The 22981-nt window shown below is 37.1% G+C and overlaps 1 protein-coding gene across 5 annotated transcripts in view; it reads left to right on the forward strand.

Moving 5' to 3' along the window:
• Positions 1-1246: 1246 nt before the first annotated feature.
• Positions 1247-22981, forward strand: part of GRAMD2B (GRAM domain containing 2B) — a 61492-nt gene continuing 39757 nt past the window's right edge. For 2 of the 5 annotated variants that reach the window (XM_087715863.1, XM_087715866.1), the window contains exon 1: positions 16003-16298. In XM_087715863.1, coding sequence (XP_087571989.1) covers positions 16210-16298 — 89 coding nt within the window. In that variant the 5' untranslated portion in view covers positions 16003-16209. The other 3 variants (XM_087715864.1, XM_087715862.1, XM_087715865.1) reach the window with 3 other exon arrangements.

Raw genomic sequence — 22981 nt, forward strand, 5'->3', positions numbered from 1 at the left:
GCTACTATGTCTGGGGTGTGATAATACAGATGGTGGTTCTTCAGAAAACGCAAACTATTAGATATCACATAGTGCATTTCCATATACTTTTAGCCCAGATATAATCATAGTACCATTGTTTGGAAAAATCTGATCACCCTCTCCTGCTGCCAATTATGATGCATTGTTTGGGAAGAGTGGTGGGATTCAAACTACTGATTCTGTAGGCATGGCTTGGTGGGTGTGGCATGGCTTGGTGGGCATGGCAGGGGAAGGATACTGTAAAATCTCCATTCCCTCCCCACTCCAGGGGAAAGTTACTGCAAAATCCCCATTTCCTCTGGGTCAGATGGGACTTGGGAGGCAGAGTACAGATGGGGGCAGGGCCAGTCAGAGGTGGTATTTATCGGTTCTCTGAACTGCTCAAAATTTCTGCTACCGATTCTCCAGAACTGATCAGAACCTGCTGAATACCATCTCTGGTTGGGAAGCAGTCAGTCTCTCTAGTTGAAAACTATCTAGTTGAAAACTCAGTAGAGGTGTAGAGGAGGGGAGGAATTATCTTTCCTGGTGCTTTTGGAGCAACCTGTGCTGTGTTACCACTATATGCTGTTGGAGGTCTCAGGATATAACCTGGAGCAGAGGTGTAATTTTCCCCAAGGGTAGTCGCCTCTTGTCCTGCCCCATTTTAACCAGGCATGATCATGGGTTTCATCATTATAATTAAGAAAAATACTGAAACATTAGGCAATCCATCCACAATCTTTTTATCTTATCAATTCTGTGCCTTAGTTCTAGAAACTTTCTGAAGCCAAAACAATTCCCCCCCCCCCCTTTCCAATCCTGGGCTAACATGATAAGTAAGAAATAGCTGCCTTGCTATATAGCTTTGTTCCCACTGAAATCAATGAGTTTTGCAGTGTCCAGTCTGAAACAAAACTTGCTATTGCTTAAAATAAAACAGAGACATCATTTAGTGGCTAAGGGCTTCATTTTACATCTTTTGGAGAGCTGATGACTACAAAGTGGATGCAAAATTTTGTTCTAAAGTCAGTAATATTTTAATGCCAAAATCAACCTTAGTATTAAAGGTAATAAAACTATTTACTCTGCACTTATTAAGTCAGGTGAATAAAGAATTGAGAAAGTAAAGTGTAGGTGACATAATTTGTATAAGTAACTTATTAACTTAAAAGCTCTGCCTTAAACTAGATTGAGAATTTAAAAACCCAACCCAGATCGTAACAGCTGCTTGTTCTATAGAAGCTGCTTGTTAAAGGAAAGGAGAGCCATACCAATTCATTTCTTTTCCACACCAATCTCACTTTGTTAAAATGGTGAGGAGAAAGCATTCTTCTGGTGACTCAGATTTTCATTACAAGATTCAACCCGGCTTCTGCAAATCAAGTGATGAAGTATGTTGCCTTAGCCCTCTTGACAACACTGGATCAGTGTTCATCAGGTACATTTAGAAAAATTGCTTTTATTCCTTTTTCTGAATATTTTGACCAGATAGTTTATTATGATGGGCTTATCACATTGTAGCTTGGAAGCAATGCTCATAGCTTGCCCACTTTACCGAACATACTGTGAAATGATGATTCCGCATTAGGAAGCAGACTAACACATTTTAAATGTATTTGTTTGCTATTTTTAAACTTATACCAATTAATACCGTGTTTCACCTTTTTGGTAAAACAGGGCCTTATTTTCTTTTTACTCCTGAAATAAACAACTGGCCTTATTTTTGGGGAGGTCTTATTATTTTGGAGGTGCAGGAGGCGGCAAGCGTCGTCACTTCATGGCTGCTGTTGCATTGCAATATTTTTAGGGAGGGCTTATTTTGGGGGAGGGCTTATTTTAGTGCATGCATTCAAAAGCCCAATTGGGCTTATTATCCGGGGAGGTCTTATTTTCAGGGAAACAAGATAGTTGCACTCAAAACTCTTAGTTTCATTTAAAAATGAAACTATGTAAGCCTGCTAAAAGAACTAATGAAAATGAATCACGAGAAAAGGCAGGAAAAACCCTACTTTTCTATAATTTCAAAATAATAGTTTAGCATATTTAATTTTTAAATAAGAAATTAAAGCGAGACTGCATGATTTTGTTTAATCTTGCATCTCTGCTGATTCTAAGTTAACACAAAGGCTAACAGTTGCCATAATATATTAAACAAGTATAACAAGTATAAAGAACACTTGTCTATAATTTACCATTCCTCTATGGTAGCGAAACTAAATTTTCAAATTAAGATCAGTTTGGCTACTCCATGCACTAATTAAGTGAGCTATAGTTCAGAAAAACATGTATGCCCTTTAATAAAATGTAAGAGTTTGAGAAGTTGCTATTGGACTCCTGTTTTTGGTCTAAATTAGCAAAATTTAGTACAATTTTCTACATGTTATTCCATATCCTATAATAAGCATATCAATAAAGTTGCATAAGAAAGTGATTTTCCTAAATTATTACTTATTTTAGAATCACACTGAAGAAGGCAATTGGAAATCATTTCCATATTGAATATTGCACTATTAAAATATAAAAATAGGTCAGTAAAGTCATAAGGAGTTGACTCCAACATGGCTTGGCATCATCTATTCTTTATAGTATAGCCCAGTAACATTGTATAAATTCTTAGTCTGAAATATAGCTTCTGACATCATAGTGAATTGGATCCATACTGGCTGCAAAGTATATTTAAACCACATCACAATGTCAATATAAGGTGAATTAAACAGTGTCACCTTTAGTATTTGTCTGTTAAGCAGGGGAAGAGGTTGAAGCTTGCTCAAGTCAGGAATGGAAATATAATAAATAACATCTGAGACAGGAAAGAGCAAATTACAACCTTCAAGTCTCTTTCAGCCCACATCTCTATTATCAGGATTCCGAGAGCCAGTTTGGTAAGGAGATTAAGGCACCAGGCTAGAAACCTGGAAATTGTGTTCAAGTTCAGCCTTAAGTACGAAACCAACTGGGTGACCTAGAGGCAGTCTGACACTCTCAGTCTGCGGAAGAAAGCAAGGGCAAAATGCTTCTGAAATCTTGCCAAGACAATTGCAGGGACTTGTCCTGGCAGACACTAGGATTCAACATTGACCCGAAAGGCACACAAAAAAAACAAACCCAAAGAATTTCCCAGAATTTCTCCACCATCATAATTCATCAAAAACAAAGGGATGACTTACCAGTATATCACAGAAGTGAGTACACCCCCTCACATTTTGTAAATATTTAAGTATCTCTTTTCATGTGACAACACTGAAGAAATGACACTTGACTACAATGTAAAGTAGTGAGTATATAGCTTGTATAACAGTGTAAATGTGCTGTCCCCTCAAAATAACGCAACACACAGTAGTTAATGTCTAAACTGCTGACAACAAACACTTAAATATTTACAAATGTGAGGGGGGTGTACTCATTTCTGTGATATACTACCTACCTTATTTACTTACTTCCCTCTCATTCCCTCTTATCCCCTATTTTTTTTTAAAAAAAATCGCATTCATTCTTCCATCCAATGGGTCCAGCTCTAACCCAATGTGTTAACACTGTTTGGTGAAACTTTTTCAGGGCAGAAATTTCTGAAACCCTCTCTATAAATGCCAGAAATTAAATTTTCCTGTATCTGTTCCACCTTCAACAGAAACAAGGAAAATGAGAATCAGGAATTTCTTTTATCCCACCTATGCTCTTTGGTTTCATATGTAAAGTGAGAATAGCAGTGCAATGGGAATGATGACCTTTTGCCAACCTAAGGATGACAGAAGTTGCATGAACAAACAATTTTCTAGAATCAGCTCCTGATACCTGACCAGAAACAGAGATCAAATTTCAGAAAATGTTTTATTCATGCTTAACTTTCCAGACAGTGTTAGAAACCTGTCTTTACACTGCCATCTGAAATATACCTTTGGGGATCATATTGTATCTGACATCAGAAAATGGCTGTCAGGCTGTCAGCTTTTGTTCACAAACTATATTTTACTTCAAAATGCAGTAGATTTTACACTGCTGCTTTGACCTCACCAAAGGAAGTTTCTAGCAATGGTACAATCATTTATACAAGTACACACCTTTGATATGTCTCTGTAATGATGAAGTACTAGTAACTTGGGGAACTAAACTGAATCAATCCAAAATTATAGTGATGTAACAGGCAATATTGGTCTGAATCATGTACAACTAACCTACTTGTGGTATCAAAATGGATATTGCCATGGTATGGTTTAATGAACATGCTATAATGTCATTGGACTTATCCAGTTGGAAAGACTTTAAAAAAAACTGTTTTCTACCAGGAAAACACTCTTATTACACTGGTTTTAAAATATATAAATGTCCCCAACATTTATGGTTTGATTCAAAGACATATTATTTGTTTGACATTTTGTCCCTATAACAAGAAAAGTTTCATGCGTTGAATTTCTTCACATGCAGCTAAATGTTTCTTACCAAAATAGAGCTGAAATTCCCACATAGTAGAAGGGGGGGGGGGAACACAGGGATTGTCACACTGCAAAATGTCATTTATCCTTTTTAGAAGTTTCTTATCTCTGTAAATATTTGATGAGAATGATATATTCTCCTTAAATTAACTTAAAAGTATATTCAGATAAAAAGATGTTATGGGGCAGTTTTGGAAAGGTGGTAAGACAGTACGTATCTTAACATGTCTTTTTGTCACCAAAATGTCCAAGGTACATGCAAATTTCTCCTACCTCCAGTCATTTGCCACTAGATGGCGGCAAGGAGATTTTTTTTTTCCCTGATGTCATGTACTGGTAGTTGTTATGTGGATTTTGGCCAGCTCATGCAGAAATTCAGACTGGCACAGAACAGTCCAATGTCGGACTACTCTCAGGTAGTATCTTTTATTTTGGTAGCTTTCAGTAACAACCAGAACGTGGCCAATGATATTTCTGAGTAAATAAATACCAGGATAATAGTCCAGTTTTGAGAAGACCATTGTTCCCAAGGTGCCATGGCATTTTCTCCACCTCTATACTTTTTTACTTATCAAGAGCCAAGGTGGCGCAGTGGTTAAATGCAGCACTGCAGGCTACTTCAGCTGACTGCAGTTCTGCAGTTCGGCTGTTCAAATCTCACCGGCTCAGGGTTGACTCAGCCTTCCATCCTTCCGAGGTGGGTAAAATGAGGACCCAGATTGTTGTTGGGGGCAATATGCTGAAAGCCCTATGAAGCGGTATATAAGTCTAACTGCTATTGCTATTGCTACTTTTAACAAGACAAAAGTGTTGAAGTTATGAGGTACAGTAGGAAATCTGACACATAGAATGAAGCTTGCAGATAAGGAGGGCATATGGTACGTCATATTTGTTATTTAAGGAACTCAGTTCCTTAGAACAGTTCCTTAGAACCAGGTTTACAAGTTACTTCATTCTGCTCTTCCTATTCCGCCACCCTATGATATTCAAGAAAAATTATGTTTGCCCCCCCCCCAAAAAAAATAATTAATTAATTGTCAGCATGCACAAAGTAACAGGTATTAATAAAGACATGGACATTTTCATATGAGATTGGTACAAATATATGGATATGTATAACATGGCCAACATAAAATGAGTACATATCAATGGGGACAGTAGAACAGGGAAGGTAGGCATGATGGTGTGCTTATGCATGCCTCCTTAGGGACCTCTTAGGAAAGGTGTGAAGTCCACAGTTGACAGTTTAAGGTTAACAATATGGGGGTTTGAGGAACTAACAACAGAATCAGGTAGAGTGTTCCAGGCATTGATTACTCTATTGCTGAAGTTGTACTTTCTGCAATCGAGTTTGGAGGGGTTTACTTTGAGTTTGTATCTTTTGTTTGTCCATGTATTATTGCAGTTGAACTTGAAGTAGTCATTTACAGGTAGGACATTATAGCAGATAATTTTGTGTAAGATGTTTAGATTGGAACGTAGGGAGCATAGTTCGAGGTTGTCCAGGCCTAAAATTTCAAGCCTGGTAGCATAAGGTATTTTATTGTGAGCAAATGAATTAAGTACTCTTCTTGTGAAATACCTCTGGGCCCTCTCTATTATATTAATGTCCAATATACAGTGTGAATTCCAGGCAGGTGAGCAATATTCAAGGATTGGTCTAGCAAAGGTTTTGTATTCCCTATTTAGCAGTATACTGTTTCCAGAGAAAAAACTTCGTAAGAGCTTTTCCAGAAAATAGGCACATATTCCATCAGGACCAATAGATAGAGATGGTTTTAGGTTACGTAGCGCCCTTTGGATAGTGTCTTCAGTAAAATCAATGTGTATTAAATCGTTACAATTGATTGAGATACGACTAGGAAATGAGGGGGAGATGCCATTGCTGTTAACAAAGACTGGACTGAAAAATGTGTTGAAGAAATTGGCCTTAATGTCTTCTTCATTGCAGTCTTCCACGTTATGGCCTTTTAGAGGTGGGATAGTTTTTGAGTCTTTAAGTTTGGTGTTTACGAAATTATAGAAGGTCCGGATGGATTTCATGTGAAACAGTTCTTCCTCTTTTACACAAGGTGTTCTCTATACATACACATTTCCTTTCACATAGGACATGTTCCTCTTCCTATTACATTACATATTATGACATTTATTTGGCTCTCAATTTGTATTTGTATTGAATTGATCTGGATCCAGATTTATAATTGCCTTATGTTGATTGGGATCCAGATTGATCAGTCAATAAACAAAATGATTTCTTCCATTTCTTAAAGGCAAAGAGTCTGGCAGAAGTTTACTATAAAAGCAATCTTTCTCTTCTAGTTCCCCTTCCCATCTTCCAGCCATCAACATTAGAGGTTCATATCGTGCCACAAGATTAACTGAGCCTCCCAGAACAGAGGGAGAAACACAGGGCTTAAGGAAGATGGAGAAATCATGAAGATGAATTCCACATTCCTTCTTTTGGAACAAGCTAATTCACTTACTGCATCTATTTAACATGTTTTAGCATGCCTGAACCCATTATCTATATTTGTTAAGACTATGAGCAGACATATTCTAAATTAGCAGTGTGTCTCCATCAAGAAGTAAAATACTTCTGGCACAGGTTCCTTTGGAAGTGATCTATTTTCCCAATACTTCATATGATATCAACACTAGCATCAAATGCTTCATGTCATTCCCTGATCAAAAACTACCTTAGAAAAAAAGATATATGATGAAAGTGGTATTCAAACAATATTATTTTTTTTAAAAAAAATAATTAAGGGGTTTTTTTGCATTTAAAATGTTGTACAAAGGAAATTTACTTGACAAAGAACCATAATTTGCTGTTCTGGTTTTTAAAAAAAAATTCTGGCAATTTAAGGAAAGATGCATATAAATCCTGCATACATTAAAAATGTGAGTGGTTATAACTTTTTTTCATGAATTCTTTTAAAGTATCAATTAAAAATTGATTGTAATACTGCAGTTTGGGGCAGTAAAACTGATACTATTTTTAGATTTTTGCCCCTTAATATCATATAAAATCATATATATTTTCAGGTACATAAATGTACCAATTGATTGAATATGTAAGTGTAGATTCAGTTATTCACATAGTATTATTTTTCCTATTATTTTTAAAGTTATTGGCAGGCAACTACTTCTGTTATTTAAAAAGTATGCAAATATCTTTTTGTTATTCTTGATCTAAAGCACTACTAAAGATAATGGATCAAAATGCTATCATCCTTGGTGTCCATACAGAGAAACTGTTCATCTCTTTCTCTCTCACATGCAGAGAGAGAGGGAGGGAGGGAGGGAGGGAGGGAGGGAGGAGAGAGAGAGAGAGAGAGAGAGAGAGAGAGAGAGAGAGAGGGAGGGAGAGAATGAATGAATAACTGAGAATTAGGAACACCCAGAGGATACAGTTGTAGTAGTGATGGGGAACAGTGTTATGAATCCTCCCATTCTGCTTGAAATGGAAGTGCATTTAGGCATTTCTAAGAATTTCTGTCAAGACATTTTAGGTGCATGTATTAATATGGAACAGTATTGAAGCATTTCCTAGGCTCAAAGTTTAACATCCTTATGTCTAATTTGTTAAGTGACAGTTTGGTGCCCACCCGATTTCTTCAAAATTATCATAGAATATGTAGTATAAGCAAAGGAAAAAAAAGAAAAAAAGAATATGGATAGAAAAGTAGAGTAGGGTAGGATGGGTAAGACTATGAATTACTATACAAAGAATGCTAATTTCAGGTGAGTAACCTGTTGTTTTTCATGGGCTTTCTCTGGTAAAACTACATCGTTGCTATATCTGCAAGAGGAGCAAATTATTAAGGATGGCATTACTTCAAGACCACATCTAAGATGGATAAAAATTTATTTGACTAGTTTTGGCTATTTTTCAATACATAGTCCAGAAACAGTGAGAAGTCAGTAAAAAGAAACATCATTATTCTTTGAATAAATGGTGTTCACTATGATGTGTATTATTTGCAAAAAACATTTATTTGCATAAAATGTTTTGTCTAATCAGGTGGTCAAAAGCTTGGACACTGAAGGATGTTTTTAATATTAATCAAGCAATAAATAGATATTTGGATAAATATTTTAAATATGAAAATCATAGGGAAAAAATCCATCTCACTACGAAAACACATTGTATTGATGCAAGTAGATGAAGGGATATGGTGAGTCAAGAAGAGATCTCAATGGCTTGCATAATTGATAACTGAAGGAATTCTATCTTGAAAGAAAGGTTACAAGAAGCTGTAAATGTTTCTATAAGCAACTGGCTAAGCATTGATGACAAAATACAATCAGGTGCTGGAGCGGCCTCACATTGCTAAGACCTCTGAAGAAGCATTTAACTAATAAGTGAACACACACTAAATATCTATATACAGGCAAGCAGACTTCTAAAAAAAATACATGCAAATATAGAGTAAATGAAACTGTAACACTGAAGCAAAGCAGACACAAGTGAGTCTTTTCTTATATTTATCATTTAATTTTCTTGTAAAATGTTTATAAAATCTCCTTCTTTACCTTCATAAGGTCACACCCATGAGATTGGTTGAAGTGATCTAATGTACTAAGTGTTCCTTGATTCTAGATTTAAATCTTGGTTTTCCCATTTCCGTGGTGTACAATGGTTAGAATGCAATATTGTGGGTTAACTCTGCATTCCCACTGCCAGGAGTTCGATTCTGATCAGCTCAAGGTTGACTCAGCCTTCCGTCCTTCTGAGGTCGGTAAAATGAGGACACAGATTGTTGGGGGCAATATGCTGACTTTGTAAATCACTTAGAGAGGGCTGGAAAACACTATGAAGCAGTATATGGGTTTAAATGCTATTGCTATATCCAATCCAATATCCTTATCGCTACACCCAAAGGGGGGAAAAAACTTGGATCAAATCAAAAGATATATTCTTAGAAATCTAGAGGATGATCACAGATTACCAGCTTTTTTAAAAGGTAAGTAGCAGGACAAATATTAATAGTTGGTCCTACTAACAATTCTAAAATATTAAGGTTGGAGAAATAAATTTGTTCTTAGTACATTTCAATGTTGTGCATATTCATTCATAAGTTTCTTCCATTCAATTTCTTCATTAGTCTATCTTTAAAAAAAATCTTTGATGTCATGTTTCTTGAGCAATGATGAATTGGAACTACAGCAGTGACTTTTATTCATCTCTATAGACAACACTTCTGGTAGTAGATCAGGATTAGAATGTCACACTAACGGCAAAAAGCAATTTTGTTAATAGTCTAGATGGGCCTTTGGGGTATAGATAGCTGGAATGAATAGCTGTGTTACATTTGCTTTTCAGGGATATGTTTTACTACATCCATAATACATAGGCTATTAAGACTACACAATAATACAGCTACTATTGATTCTCATACTTGCGTAACAGGATCTTTTTACAGAATAAAAGCTCACAGTTTGAGATTGCCCATTCACATTCACTGCTCAATTTCCTATTTATCTTTTATAAGATTCTGTAAGCTTGAAACTTAAGGTCACATCAAACCATTAATGTTTTAATAGAAATTAAATGGGAATGGTGCCATTCACCATTCCAAAATCTAGACAATTTTTTTCTTTAAAAATGTTTCATAGGTCCATTAATTCTTCTGTGTCATTACTTGTTCACTTTTTGCGTAAGAGGAAGTTAATGCTAGTTTTATATATTTAACAGAGAATTGCAATTTATGCACCAGCATGAGCTGGAAAAATTAGTTTGGCAGCAGAAAGTTACTCCTGCACCAAACATTTTAATGGGAGAGAAGGGAAAAAAATATTATAGCATGAGAAATCTATATGCTACTAATCCGCTATGTATAGATAAGAAATCTAGTTTCCATTATTCCTGTGGAATTTAAATTTCCATGGCGTTCAGACCAGTTTTATTTACAAACTTGTGGCCATTGCAATATCCTTGGGACCACATGATCACAATTTCCAATTCTTGCTGCCAGCTTCCTACAAGCAAAATCAATGGGGGAATGGGCAGGAAGTTGGTAGCACCCCCCATTGCTTTGTTCAGCAGCCGTGGTCATTCTGTTTATCTGTTTAGGTAAGTAAATATTGACTTATTATGTTTGTTTGCCACTATATACATACATACCTACATACATGTGTGCATGCATGCATGTGCACACACATACACATACACACATACATACATGCATGCATACATACATACATATATATATATATACATATACATTTGGCCTATGAATGAATGTAATGTTCATTCTGGCCACATTAGAATGTCTCAAAGGGTGAAGCAACAGGTGACAGAGTCTCTTCCCCCCGCTTCCAGTAAACACACAGAAAACATGACTAGATGAGTGGTTATCACTTTATTATGAGGTTACTAAACAGCATCTTGCAAGCTAAAATTACAAACTTCCCATCACCACTTGATCGCTCCTTGATCCATCAGGACAGGTCCTCCCTAAATTTCCTTCTCATACAATTAAGTCACTGGGAGCTTGCCGTATATATATATATATATCAGACTGGCACCAAGTGTGATTTTCCCATCAGTGCTGCAGAAAATCAGTACATCTACTCTGAGGAGATGTTTTACTTCATTGGGCCTGGCAATTTTAATATGGAATAAATTCTGTCATTATCACAGAACACCAATAACTATATAAATGCAGTCCTTACCTACATGTAGTTACATGATGTGGAACAGGCTATGGGACTGCATGCACCTCTTCTGAAATCTTTTTAAAAATCTTAGTTAAATGAAAACTCACTTAGCCTTAACTCATGATTAGGTAAGTGAGATACCGCACAGCAGGAAAGTCAATTCACTCAAAAAATAGATATGGCATGCTGGCAAAAGGCAAGCAGCCTGATCTGATGGGCCAGTCTTCCCAGAAAATTAGTGATACATTGGACAACATCTATCTCTATTATACTGAGGCATAATTTAATATAATGAACATTATTTCAAGCCAGAATAAGAATGCACACTATTCCACTTCCAAAGCCTAAGTTAATATTTGTCTTTTTAAGGAATTTCATATTTGCAGATTCTAGATAACTGTAAATTAGTTTTTCACACATTATATACTTCTGCCAGCTCCTAATTATACTATAGGAAACATTGGCTGTCTGCACTGTTTACTTCATGGAGAGGATCTTAAGGATTGTTGTAAATCTGCTGTTCATAATGTTCAACTTCCTAAGGGAAGATACATATTTAGATGGAATTCATGTGAACACAGTAAATCATTCATAACAAATAAAGATAACTCCACTCAGACTGTTTTATTGAACTGACAGTAGGGAATCAAGTACTTTTTTCCAGCTTCCCAATTCTTTACTAAACAAAAAGTAAAGCAAATGCACAAAGGATAAAATGATAGCATGATAGTTCCAAGTTCAACCAAAGGATGATTAAAATGTGGAATAATCAATCTTCATATATGTGGAATGATCAATCTTCAATATATTTAAATTGGGCAATGTAGAGGAAAATAAGTTTCCTACAGAAGTGTTTATGCCAAAAGTAGCTTTGAGGGTGGAAAATTACAACAGAAAAGCAATCTACAAAAAATGCAAGTTAAGATTTATAGCTCATACTGTTTTTCCTTTAGTAAAATTATATTAGTGACTTAAATAGCTCTAGTTGTCTTTCACAACCATGTATTTTATCTGGCAATCATATTTTTTTAAAAAAAATAGTTCCTTTAATGATTTCATAAAGTATCCATTGTTTACATATGTTGATTATAATTTTTCTATTAATTTGATAAAACTAGCATGAAAATTAGTTGTATTAGTCAGTAGGATAGCACATTTTCACCATAAATAACTAATGTGACAAATTGGCAATCTGCTTCTGCCAGACCCCCTGCTCCCTTTACCTTAAAAAATTAATTAAAAGAAATGAAATATGAAACTGGCATGTCACACACAACACATCAGTTTTTCAGCTTTATTTCCAGGAATACCTCCTGGCCTGACACAGATCATGTAAGTATCCTAGAGAAATAAACATGGTGAATGGCTGGAGCCTAATGCTTGATCTGAATAAGTGCCCTCCTTCTGATAAATTTAAGATGAAGTGGTACTTAGAATCCTCAATAATTTGTCCTTTAATAAATTGATATTCTATTTACAAAAACTAGGGAGCCATTTTTTGAGATTACTAAAATAGTTTTATTTTTTCCTTTCATTAACTGGTTTATATTCTGGCCAAACCAGAGTGCATTACGGTTTCCTTCATCTCCCCCACCCCCTCCCCAAAAAGTCTAGTGTGACTTTAAACCAATCATTGTTTTTCAGTCCAACCTAACTCGTAGAATGGTAACTGTGAGGGAGGCGGAATCATTGCATCACACCGACTCTTCACAAAATTGGCCATGTATTCAGCGGCTGGAAAACAAACATTATCTTGGGAACTTAAATTTGGAGAATATGCAGCAATGGGAAAATGAATACTGTACAGACATAATAGAAGAATAAACAAGAATAGCTTCCATTACTGATGTGTGTGTGTGTGTGTGTGTGTGTGTGTGTGTGTATGTATGTATATGTATGTATATGCACACACATACATATACATACATACATACACACATACTACGTGACTATGAATGTTTTTAGTAAGTTAATTTGATAACAATATAATGCAAATGGTGCCAGTGATTTAGGTTCAGTTGCAAGTATTGGTAATTGTATTGGCCATAACAAGATGATTTAAATAGTTACATCCAATTTGTATCACAATTTTAATATCATGCTCTATCTTGCATACTTCCATAAGGAATGATGATTCACCCTAGAAATTGGTGAATCACTATATTTAGAAAATACAGTTTCACAAGTGGGTGTAATAATTCCTTCCACCCTCTTTCTGCATTAAACTACATATTTTTAATGTGCATGAAAATTTAGACTTAAATGTGTACAATATATGTCAAGTGTACTTTCACTCATTTTTAAATTTATTTTGATATGTTTTAAGCCAGGAAATGTCAGGCCAATCAGAACTGACAGAGCTGCAAGATTTCCAAGCTATATGTTAATCTGGGAAGCACAGATCAGATCAGTCCGTATACAGCAGGGTTGTCAAACTTGCATCGTTATGGCAACGTCACATGATGTATCAGGACTTCCCCCCCACCTTCGCTAAACCGGGCAGGGTGTGGCCAGCACATGACACATCCAGCCCACGGGTCAGGAATTTGACAGACCTGATATATAGTATGAATTTAATGTGATTGGATTCCTCATCTGTTTCAAATGAAACCCATGTTATAACTAGCAATAGAGGGGAGATATGCCCAGGGAGGTCTCTACTGCCCTCAGAATCTCAAAATTGCTGGAATTTCTTAATATGTTGAGTGAGAACCATGAGCACATTTAACTGCAAAATGTTGTGGCTAACTATTCAACTCCTGAAGATTCAGATCATATCAGAATGCTAACTTGAATTCCAGTAGCATTTAACAATTTTTAAACTGCATTTCACAGCAACACTTTCATAAAGTGGCCTAGAGGTAAGCAAAGGGGACAGCTACTCTACTCTAAATGACATAATCCTTACTGGAAGCATACAAAAGATTTGAAATCACTTAACAATTACACAAGAAAAAAGTGAAATCCAGAACAACAACATCAATGTGGTGATTGTGTTAGGAAATCTGGCTGAATGTTTTGAAAGTCATTGCAGGTTAAGTGTCCTCTGGGGAAAGAGCATGTAACTCCACTAAAGAGGAAAACACAAAGAGTAATTGTGTTGATTCCTCAAAGTTTTCATTGTTAGGAGACCCTGTCATTTTTAACAGATTCAAGAAGATAAGACAGGACAAATGATGTGCTTTCTGGTTAAAAATGCACAGAAAATCCTGTCCTCTTTTTTTTAATGCTCTCCAGGCAGCTAGAAAAAGATGACATAGAACCTCAACTTTGGCGACTTTAAAATGTATAGACTTGAATTCCCATAATTCCCCATGTAGTTGGTTAGGGGATTCCAGGAGTCGAAGTCCATACATCTTAAAAGTTGTTAAAACTGAGAAACACTGACATAGACTAATAACAAGCTATTCATTATCTTACTATTCTTAAGACAATATTGTAGCTCAAAACCAGTGGGGGTTTTTTTCACCTTCCCCACTCTCAAAATGTTTGGACTAAAACTCTCAGAATGCTCAATTTACTTGGCCAACCATTCTGGAACATTAGACCAACCTAATGCTACTATGGGTAATGTTTGACTTACAATCATTCGCTAAGTGGCCATTTGAAGTTACAACAGCACTGAAAAAAGTGACTTATGACCATTTTTTGCACAACAGATGCAGCCCATGGACACATGATCAAAATTCAGGCACTTAGCAACTGGCAGGTATTTATGACAGTTGCACTGTCCTGGGATCACGTAACTCCATTTGTAACCTTCCCAGCCAGCTTCTGTGGAGCAAAGTCAATTGGGGAAGCTGAAATCACTTAACAACCATGTAATTCACAACAATGCAGTGATTCACTTAACTGTGGCAAAAAGATCATAAAATGGGGTGAAACTCACTTAACTCACTTGCTTAGCAACAGAAATTTTGAGCTCAATTGTATTCATAAATCAAGGACTACTCATAGCTTAGGGTTGAATTTTTGGGTTCTTTATATTCTCTGAGGCTGGTCCTCTGAATACCGCAATTTCAGGGACCTCAGAAACCCAACTGCTAGAAGGTTTCCAATCAGAGAAAACCACCCGAAACAATATCATCCTATCTACCAAGCAAGGCTGAATTCCTAAGCCTACCAGTATGGGAGCAGTGTGTGGGGTCTCCATGCTTGGAACCTGTAGGTTACCTGCCTCAAGCCCTCCCACACTGGGAAACTGAATCACTCCCTACCTATTCTTCAGATCAGCAGAAAAACGTGCCCAATCTGAAATTTGCTAATTTCATTGCTAATCCCCATACAGCTCACTGCCACTCTTTCAAGCCAAGAGCTCAGGTGAGTCCTCAGACACCAGGAACCAAAGGGCCTTTTTTTCTTATTCCTATCCCCCACATGAAACATTCAGGAGGTCCTTTTGTATTCATAAGCCACCCAGTGACAATAGCTGAGCAGGAAATATCCAGCTGTGAATCATTTAAACTCTGTAATAAGCCTTAGAGTCACCTAAGGTGCCTTGAAGGGGGTCCTATCCAGAGTTTAGGATCAGGCCAAATGACCTTCCAACTTTTTTTTCTCCACTTCCACGTTTCACCTTGGGCAGACTTTTAATACGAATTTCATTGCTTCAGTCCCCTCAGTCCCACCGTGATCTCCATCTTCTCTCGATTTTTTCTTAACCCTCTCATCCGACTTTTTCAAAGCTGCTGAGCTGTAAAAAGAGCTGTCGTTTCCGCGTTGGAATAATCGGGTGAATCTCCGACGAGCTGGTGGGACTGGTTTTTTCTCTTTCCTTCCAGAGTTTGTGGGTCGAGAAGAAGGCGGCTGGCTCGCTCCCGGACTTTCCTTCTCTCCTCCCTCTGTGCCTCAGCCTATAAAGCTGGGCGGGCAACCATACCAGTTCAAACTCGCTCAGGTTAGTTAGGGGCTAAGGAAGAAAAAGGGAAGGGGGGAGGGGAAACCCCGCGCACGGTCTCATTTTGTGCTTTGAGCTTGCGAAGTAGTGTAATGTGATAGGAAGGCGGAAACGCTAGAAATGCTCGGAGGGAGTCCCATTTGAATATTATCAGCAGGGAGAAGGGGGAGTACAGCCAGAGGAGAGGACCTAGCAGAGGCGAACTTTTGCTTCCCGATGGTGCTCATGACTGATCTTCAGCCTGACGGGGACGAACTAAAGCCCATCAGAGTGGCCAGTAAAAAGGAAACAGCGGCTTTAATCCAGTAAGTATGCTGCCTGGACGTGTATTGCAAGGAATAGTTTTAGGGGCTCCTGTGATCTAGCCACAAAGTCGCCTCTTTATGCCAAAAGACGGTAGGAAGTTTCCTGGCCGGTTGCTTGCCTAAACTTTAAAAAGAAAGTCCCACTTCTCAAGAGCGACTGAGGAAAGTTTGTTTGGATCTGAAGAGTCTTGGGTAAGGGATCAGTTCTTGACCCCATCAAACAATGCTCGGACTCGGGAGTGGGGGTTCAAATGGCTACAAGCGAGGGGCAGCTGTTTACTCTCTGTCAGCACAATATATAACAGGTTACAATATCAGAAAGGATCTCAATAAGGGGACCTTGGTGCTCTCTGGGCTTGTTTTCTTAGGGATGTTTCATTACCATAACTAGGTAACATCATCAGTGCTGTAAAGGAGTGCTGTTTGCTGTCAGTTTATATTCTGGTGTCTGTGTTGGGTGGGGGCGGTCACAATAGTTTGATGGTTTATGTTAAAAGTAATAAAATGCTACAGATCCCCCCCCCTGGTTTGGTTGTTGGGAAGATGAATTAAGCTTTGTCTGGTGTTCAGTGTGATTTGGCCTCTTGTGTTAAGGGTAAATCAGAAACTTTTTCCATGATGTTTCTTGATATCTACGTTGAGTGCCTCTGAAGGATTGGTTCTCAGGTGGTTGGAGAAGTATATGATTTTGGATGTCTCTTTTCTATGGGCAAGTCTTAACAGGTGGTGATGATGAGCCAATTATATGGTCAGTCTTGTTGCCCACTTTGTAGAGCCGAAGCTTGGATTCAGCTCCAGAGTCTAATAGGGTTCATCACATTATAGAGATTTTTTTTTAGACTCCATGGCAGTACATGATAAAGCTATAGTTGCCAAGACTATCCAGGTCTTCTGATGGAAGGCTTTGTTTAGTCAGTGATTACTTTTGGCCACTGCCTGCAAGGTGGTGGTTGTTATTGTTTTACAGAATTTCAGAAGTGGTTTGCCATTGCCTTCTTTTTAGGGGTGAAAGAGAGTGGTTGGCCCAAGGTCACCCAGCTTGTCTTGTTCTTAAGGTAGGACTAGAATGCGCAATCTCCAGGATTCTAGCCAGATGCTTTAACCACTATACCAAGCTGGTTTATTCTGATAGATTTACTCCGATATTATCAATATTATCAATTGGATTGATGAAACTAGTTAGCTTCTTCCACACTCTTTCCTGAGATTTCATATCATCTGGTAGGAAAAGAGAGTCCTTATGAATCTGCCAAATATTATTACAGTTTCCTAATTCACAAGAATTAATATGCCAACTGTGTTATCTGTAGGATTCATATGAGATTTTATTTCTATCTAATTACGCAGGACAGGAGGGTGGCTTAATTTGAAGATTTAGGAATGCATCTGGAAAATGTGTCTTCAATCTGTTAGCTTCCTCTTCTATCAGCCCCTTTGAGCTCTTTTCAGCAATGAAAGAAAAGGTATTCAAAGCATGGAAGCATCTGATAACTTCACCTTTCTTGGCATGGTGCCAATGATGAAAACAGTACCTAGTTTGGGGTTCTGGTTTTAAGTAGGCTAGCTTAATGAAAAGGAAAATGTAGTGGGCCTGTACACTTCCATTCTAGGAATTACAAAAGATAGTTCCATAGCTCAGATTTGTAGCTGACACACAGTTTTAGAAAGACATAAAAGAAACCTATGGAACACTTTGAAAAAAGTGTTTGGATTTTGTTGTACTTGAGAAAGGGGGCTAAAAGAAGGGTGTTTGGTAGGTTTTTTTGTTTTGTTTTTTTGATGGAACTCTCATTTTTCATTTTGAAATTAGTATACAGCATTGTGTTCCACTGTTATTTCTTTGCATTGGTCTTGAATAGACAGAATAAATAGCAGAGTTGGAAGGGACCTTGGAAGTCTTCTAGTCCAGTCCCCTGATCAAGCAGGAGACCATATACCATTCTAGACAAATGGCTGTCCAATCTCTTCTTTAAAATCTGCAGGAGCACCCACAACTTCTGAAGGCAGCCATTCCACTGATTAATTCTTCTCATTGCCAATAAATAAAGATTTTTTATAATTGACATGACCTGCCTCTATTTACAGCCATTCCATTGGTTAATTGTTCTCACTGTCATGCTAGCTGATAGAATTTCTTTTTTAATTACATAATTCACATCAGTATCAATCAGTGATTTTTGAAATAGAAAGGGATGAAACAAGTGCAAATCTAAATATTGCAAATGAATATATTTAGTATGCCACTTTATTAAGAATTGAATAAAGTTATATTCAGAATCCATTTTTCTTTCATTTCTCCCATTTTCCTTGGAATGGAGATAAACAGAATATCAGAGTTGGGAGGGGCCTTGGAGGTCTTCTAGTCCAACCCCGGTTCAAGCAGAAGACCCTATACCATTCTGGACAAATGACTGCCCAGTCTCTTCTTTTAAATCTCCAGTAATGGAGCACTCATAGCTTCAGAAGACAAGCCATTCCACTGATTAATTGACACTGTCAAGTAATAAAGATTTTTATAGTTGGCATGACCAAACTGTATTTACATTTAGTAAGTTTATGTAAGTAGAACTTACATTTTTCAAAGACATCATCAGCATCTAGTCCAAATTCCCAAATTGAAACCATGAACTTCCATTTGTGGGAGGACATAAGCCCAATCTAATATTAGTTAAATCTCAATGAAATGCAAAAGGTGGGTTTCAAAAGCAGTGCTCTATTTCCTTTATACTTCAGTAATTGATGTGGTAGTGCATTCAACTTTACTAATAAAGCAAAAAATAAAAAGGCAGAACAGTAAAAAAGACTTTATTATTTATTTATATTATTATCTCTTTTATTCATTAAACATGAAACTCAGCCAAAATTTAAAAATGTGTCACAAATACCATTGACTGGTGCTAATGGTTGATCGTGATTGCTGCCAGCATCCTAGGTATCAACCAAGTATCTTCTTAAAATATATAATGTTCCAAGTAGCACAGTTTTTTGTAGTTCCGCTGGTATTATTGCAGAAGCTGCAATTTCTTGATGTGTTTTGTAAATTTCTTGGACATGGTAGCAAGTTTCAAGGGCCAGGTCGTGATATTTCATGATTTTTTCCAGTTCGTTTTCTTCGACTCTGGCATCTCCTGGTCAGCGATATCAATAAACTGTATGCTTCGGTCCTCAACAACCATGATATCTGGCATGTTGTTGTTATTATTATTATTACATTGTTGTTGCATTTAACCTTTATACGCTGACCAGAGTTACTTTGGGGACTGTGTGGCTTTATCAATTGTTTGTAATTTTTTAAAATACTATTTGTTGCTCTCTAGTAAATGACTTTCCAGACAGCCAGATTGGCCAATGTGAGGTAGGAGCAAGTCAATTATTTTCTAAAAATGAAGAAGGGCTATCAGAAAAAAATTAGGTGTTATAGGCATCTGCTAAAGAGGCAGGAAATGAAATACTTAATATGATGTTGCAACAAGCTTCTATTAGATACTTGCAATGTCACACGCAAGTACAAAAGGAGGAAACACACATTTCATCATTTCTGTATCCATGTGTTTAAGAATCTATGCCTATGGCAGGAAATCTGATCTACCAATTTGAATATCCTTTTTGAAGTCAGTGGCTTCTGTATTTAAGAAGCTGTACTTAAGAAATTTAAAGGGGGAAATGGTCACAAATGCCAGTTTTTATCCTGCATTTTACCAGTTTTCACTCTTGCTTTATTCTGTTTAATAACCCACACAAATAACAGTAGTGATGTTGCTGTGTTCAGCAACAGCAACAGCAAGTCAGGATTTACATAGCGTACTTCTCCAATTTCATCTTAGCCTTTTTAAGATAAAATTAATTACACAGAAAGCCACCACTTGTTTGAGAAACAGAATAAATGCCTAATGGAGTCAGTTTGCATTAATTTATTGAGTAAAATCCTATAATAGGATTTTAAAATCCTAAAACTGCATCAGTTCTTGTGCATTTAGTTGCCATGTTGTTTTAAATTAAATTATTTGCCCTATTGCTGTGAAAATTTTAATCAATCATGTTCGATTGCTAGTTTTGCACCTAGTCCAGTTGAAATTACTAGCTCTAGTAAGCAAAGCAACATTTTGTACTCTAAAGAAAATCATACCTTTTTGTTCTGAAGATTGCCAGTTTAATTTCAGATGTCATCTGAAGTGGCAGGTGCTTTCTCACTTTCGTTTTTTCCTCTTATATTTTTCCTGACAGGTTGCATGAAGAACTAAACAGACAGCTAAGCTTTCATATCGCCTTGGAAAAATGCATACCCCTGCACACTTTGTAGCTCTCTTTTAGAGTAGTATATATTTTGATCAACAGGTTTCTACTGAAATTCAGTTCAGACCTGTTGTTTGAAACACATTTGATACATAATTCAGGATGAAACTACCTTGTTTAAAGAAAATGTTGGCAGGCCATTTCTGCTGTAATCATAACAGCTAAGAGTGATAAATTGTGGTGGGAAATAGGTAAAATGAATAAATAAATGCACAATATCTCTATACTGAGGCTGCATGTTATACTTACATAAGAATAAACTATGTAAAATTCAGTAGGACTTAACCTGTTTTCTTGTAGGAACCTGTAACTGCCAGATTCAATATTCCAATCCCAAAAATGTTTTTGCAGTATAAAGCCAATTGTCAGTTGCCGCAAAAGATTAGTAATATGGTATCTTTGTCCTATGTGAGGTTGATGGCCCATTTTAAGTATTATTTTGTTTAAGTGTGCAAATGATGGCTTCCTTCATAGGTATTTTCACAAACTAAATTAAAATTAAGTTAAAATTAGAAGTGACAGGTGCAGTCATCATTATGTTTTCAGATATGTCCTTTTGCCTTTAAAGAGGCAGAACTAAGTTGATATTATGCAAAACCTTGTGGAGGACAAAAATGTATGGGGAAAGAGTAGTGTCTTCAGTTCACTATTAGTAAATGAGCCAAAGTGATTTCAGAAAATCTAAGGTCATTTTGTTACTTCCCTTAAATACTTTGTAATAGTTTTTAAAACTATTTACACTAAACATTTAAGTGGCGTGGGTTTTTTCTTTCATGTAATCATATCTGATCCGCAGACTGCCTGGACAAATCCCTGCAGTTTTCTTGGCAAGGTTTTTCAGAAGTGGTTTGCCATTGCCTGCTTCCTAAAGCTGAGAGAAGGTGACTGACCCAAGATAACCCAACTAGCTCTGTGCCTTTGGTGGGGCTAGGACTCAGGCTCCCAGTTTCTAGCCAGATGCCTTAACCACTAACCAAACTGGCGCAGGTGGCCATAGAAGTGTTCTAAATAAACAAATGTGTCAAACTACAATGGAGAAAGTCCATTTGAAAAGTTAACATAGCAAGTCAACTCTGTGATCATTTTTCATAGGGGAGATAACTTAAAATGATGATCTTCTGGGGGAGGTATAGTGATCTGAAAATAGCTATACAAAAGCAGAGCCAATGACCGCAGCAAAGATCAAGGAACCAAGAAGTAGACCACTTTCTTGGAACTTCTTGAGGAGATCCTCTTCTTGAGGATAACTTCTACAGGATATCACCTACATATACCCCGAACAGCTGTCCTTCGTGACAAGAATGCAGGGCAGCAGTTTTCTATCAGTTTGACCATTGGGAAATGATATGATTAGCCATCTTGCTCACAACGACAATAGAGACTTTCAAAAACACTAAGTTCAAAAACCTCTATTTCTAAGTTATTAAGGTCCTTTGGATTGACAAGTTTGAAAATGCTGAATAAAAGAAACCTTAAGAATATAGCAAAAGCACTTAGATTTATATACTGCTTTACACAATGGTAGATTCAAATAATTTAACAACCGGTTCTCTGCCCTAATGATTTCTTGCAACAGACAATTCACCAAACTGCTCCGAAAGCTAACAACCAGTACTCCTGAAGTGGTGCGAACTGGCTGAATCCCACCACTGGCTTTACAGTGCTTTACAGCCCTCTCTAAGCAGTTTACAGATTCAGCCTATTGCTCCCAACAATCTGGGTCCTCATTTTACCCACCTTGGAAGAATGGAAGGCTGAGTCAACCTTGAGCCTGGTGAGATTTGAACTGCCAAATTTCAGGCAGCAGAAGTAGCCTGCAGTACTGCACTCTAACCACTGCGCCACCGTGGCTCATATAAATCGAAAATAAATAGCAAAACACAAAATCAGATTTGGATCTTAGAAAGTTATAAATGGACTAAAGGTCCAGATAAAATTGGAATAGTAAAACTTTTTCAATAAGATTTTGGGCTTAATTAGGAGGGGAGCATAAATTAAGGCAATATTATATTATTGCCAAGAAATTTACATACTGTATTTTTCAGAGTATAAGACACACTGGAGTATAAGACGCAGCAAGGTTTTGAAGAGGAAAATTTTTTTAAAAAGTTTTTGCACTCTGCAAACATCCCAAAAATGACCCATTTTTCGCAAAAAAAGGGCCCATCCCCTTCCAAAAGGCATGAATAGCCTTTAGGGAGCTTGCAGAGTACTGCTGGGGGGGGGGAAGGAGCAAAAAATGGCCCATTTTTCGTGAAAACAGGCCTGTTTTTCGCAAACAAAAGGGCATGGATAGCCTTTAGGAAGCTTATAGAGTGCTGGGGGCTGGGGGGGGGGGGTAAAATTGAGTAAAAAACAGGGTGTTTTTTGTTCATTTATGCCTAAGGTGA

This window comes from Thamnophis sirtalis, unplaced genomic scaffold, assembly GCF_051295495.1.
Source record: "Thamnophis sirtalis isolate CommonGarterSnake01/CBP01778 unplaced genomic scaffold, rThaSir2_p1.2 scaffold_5, whole genome shotgun sequence".
Lineage (NCBI taxonomy): Eukaryota > Metazoa > Chordata > Lepidosauria > Squamata > Natricidae > Thamnophis > Thamnophis sirtalis.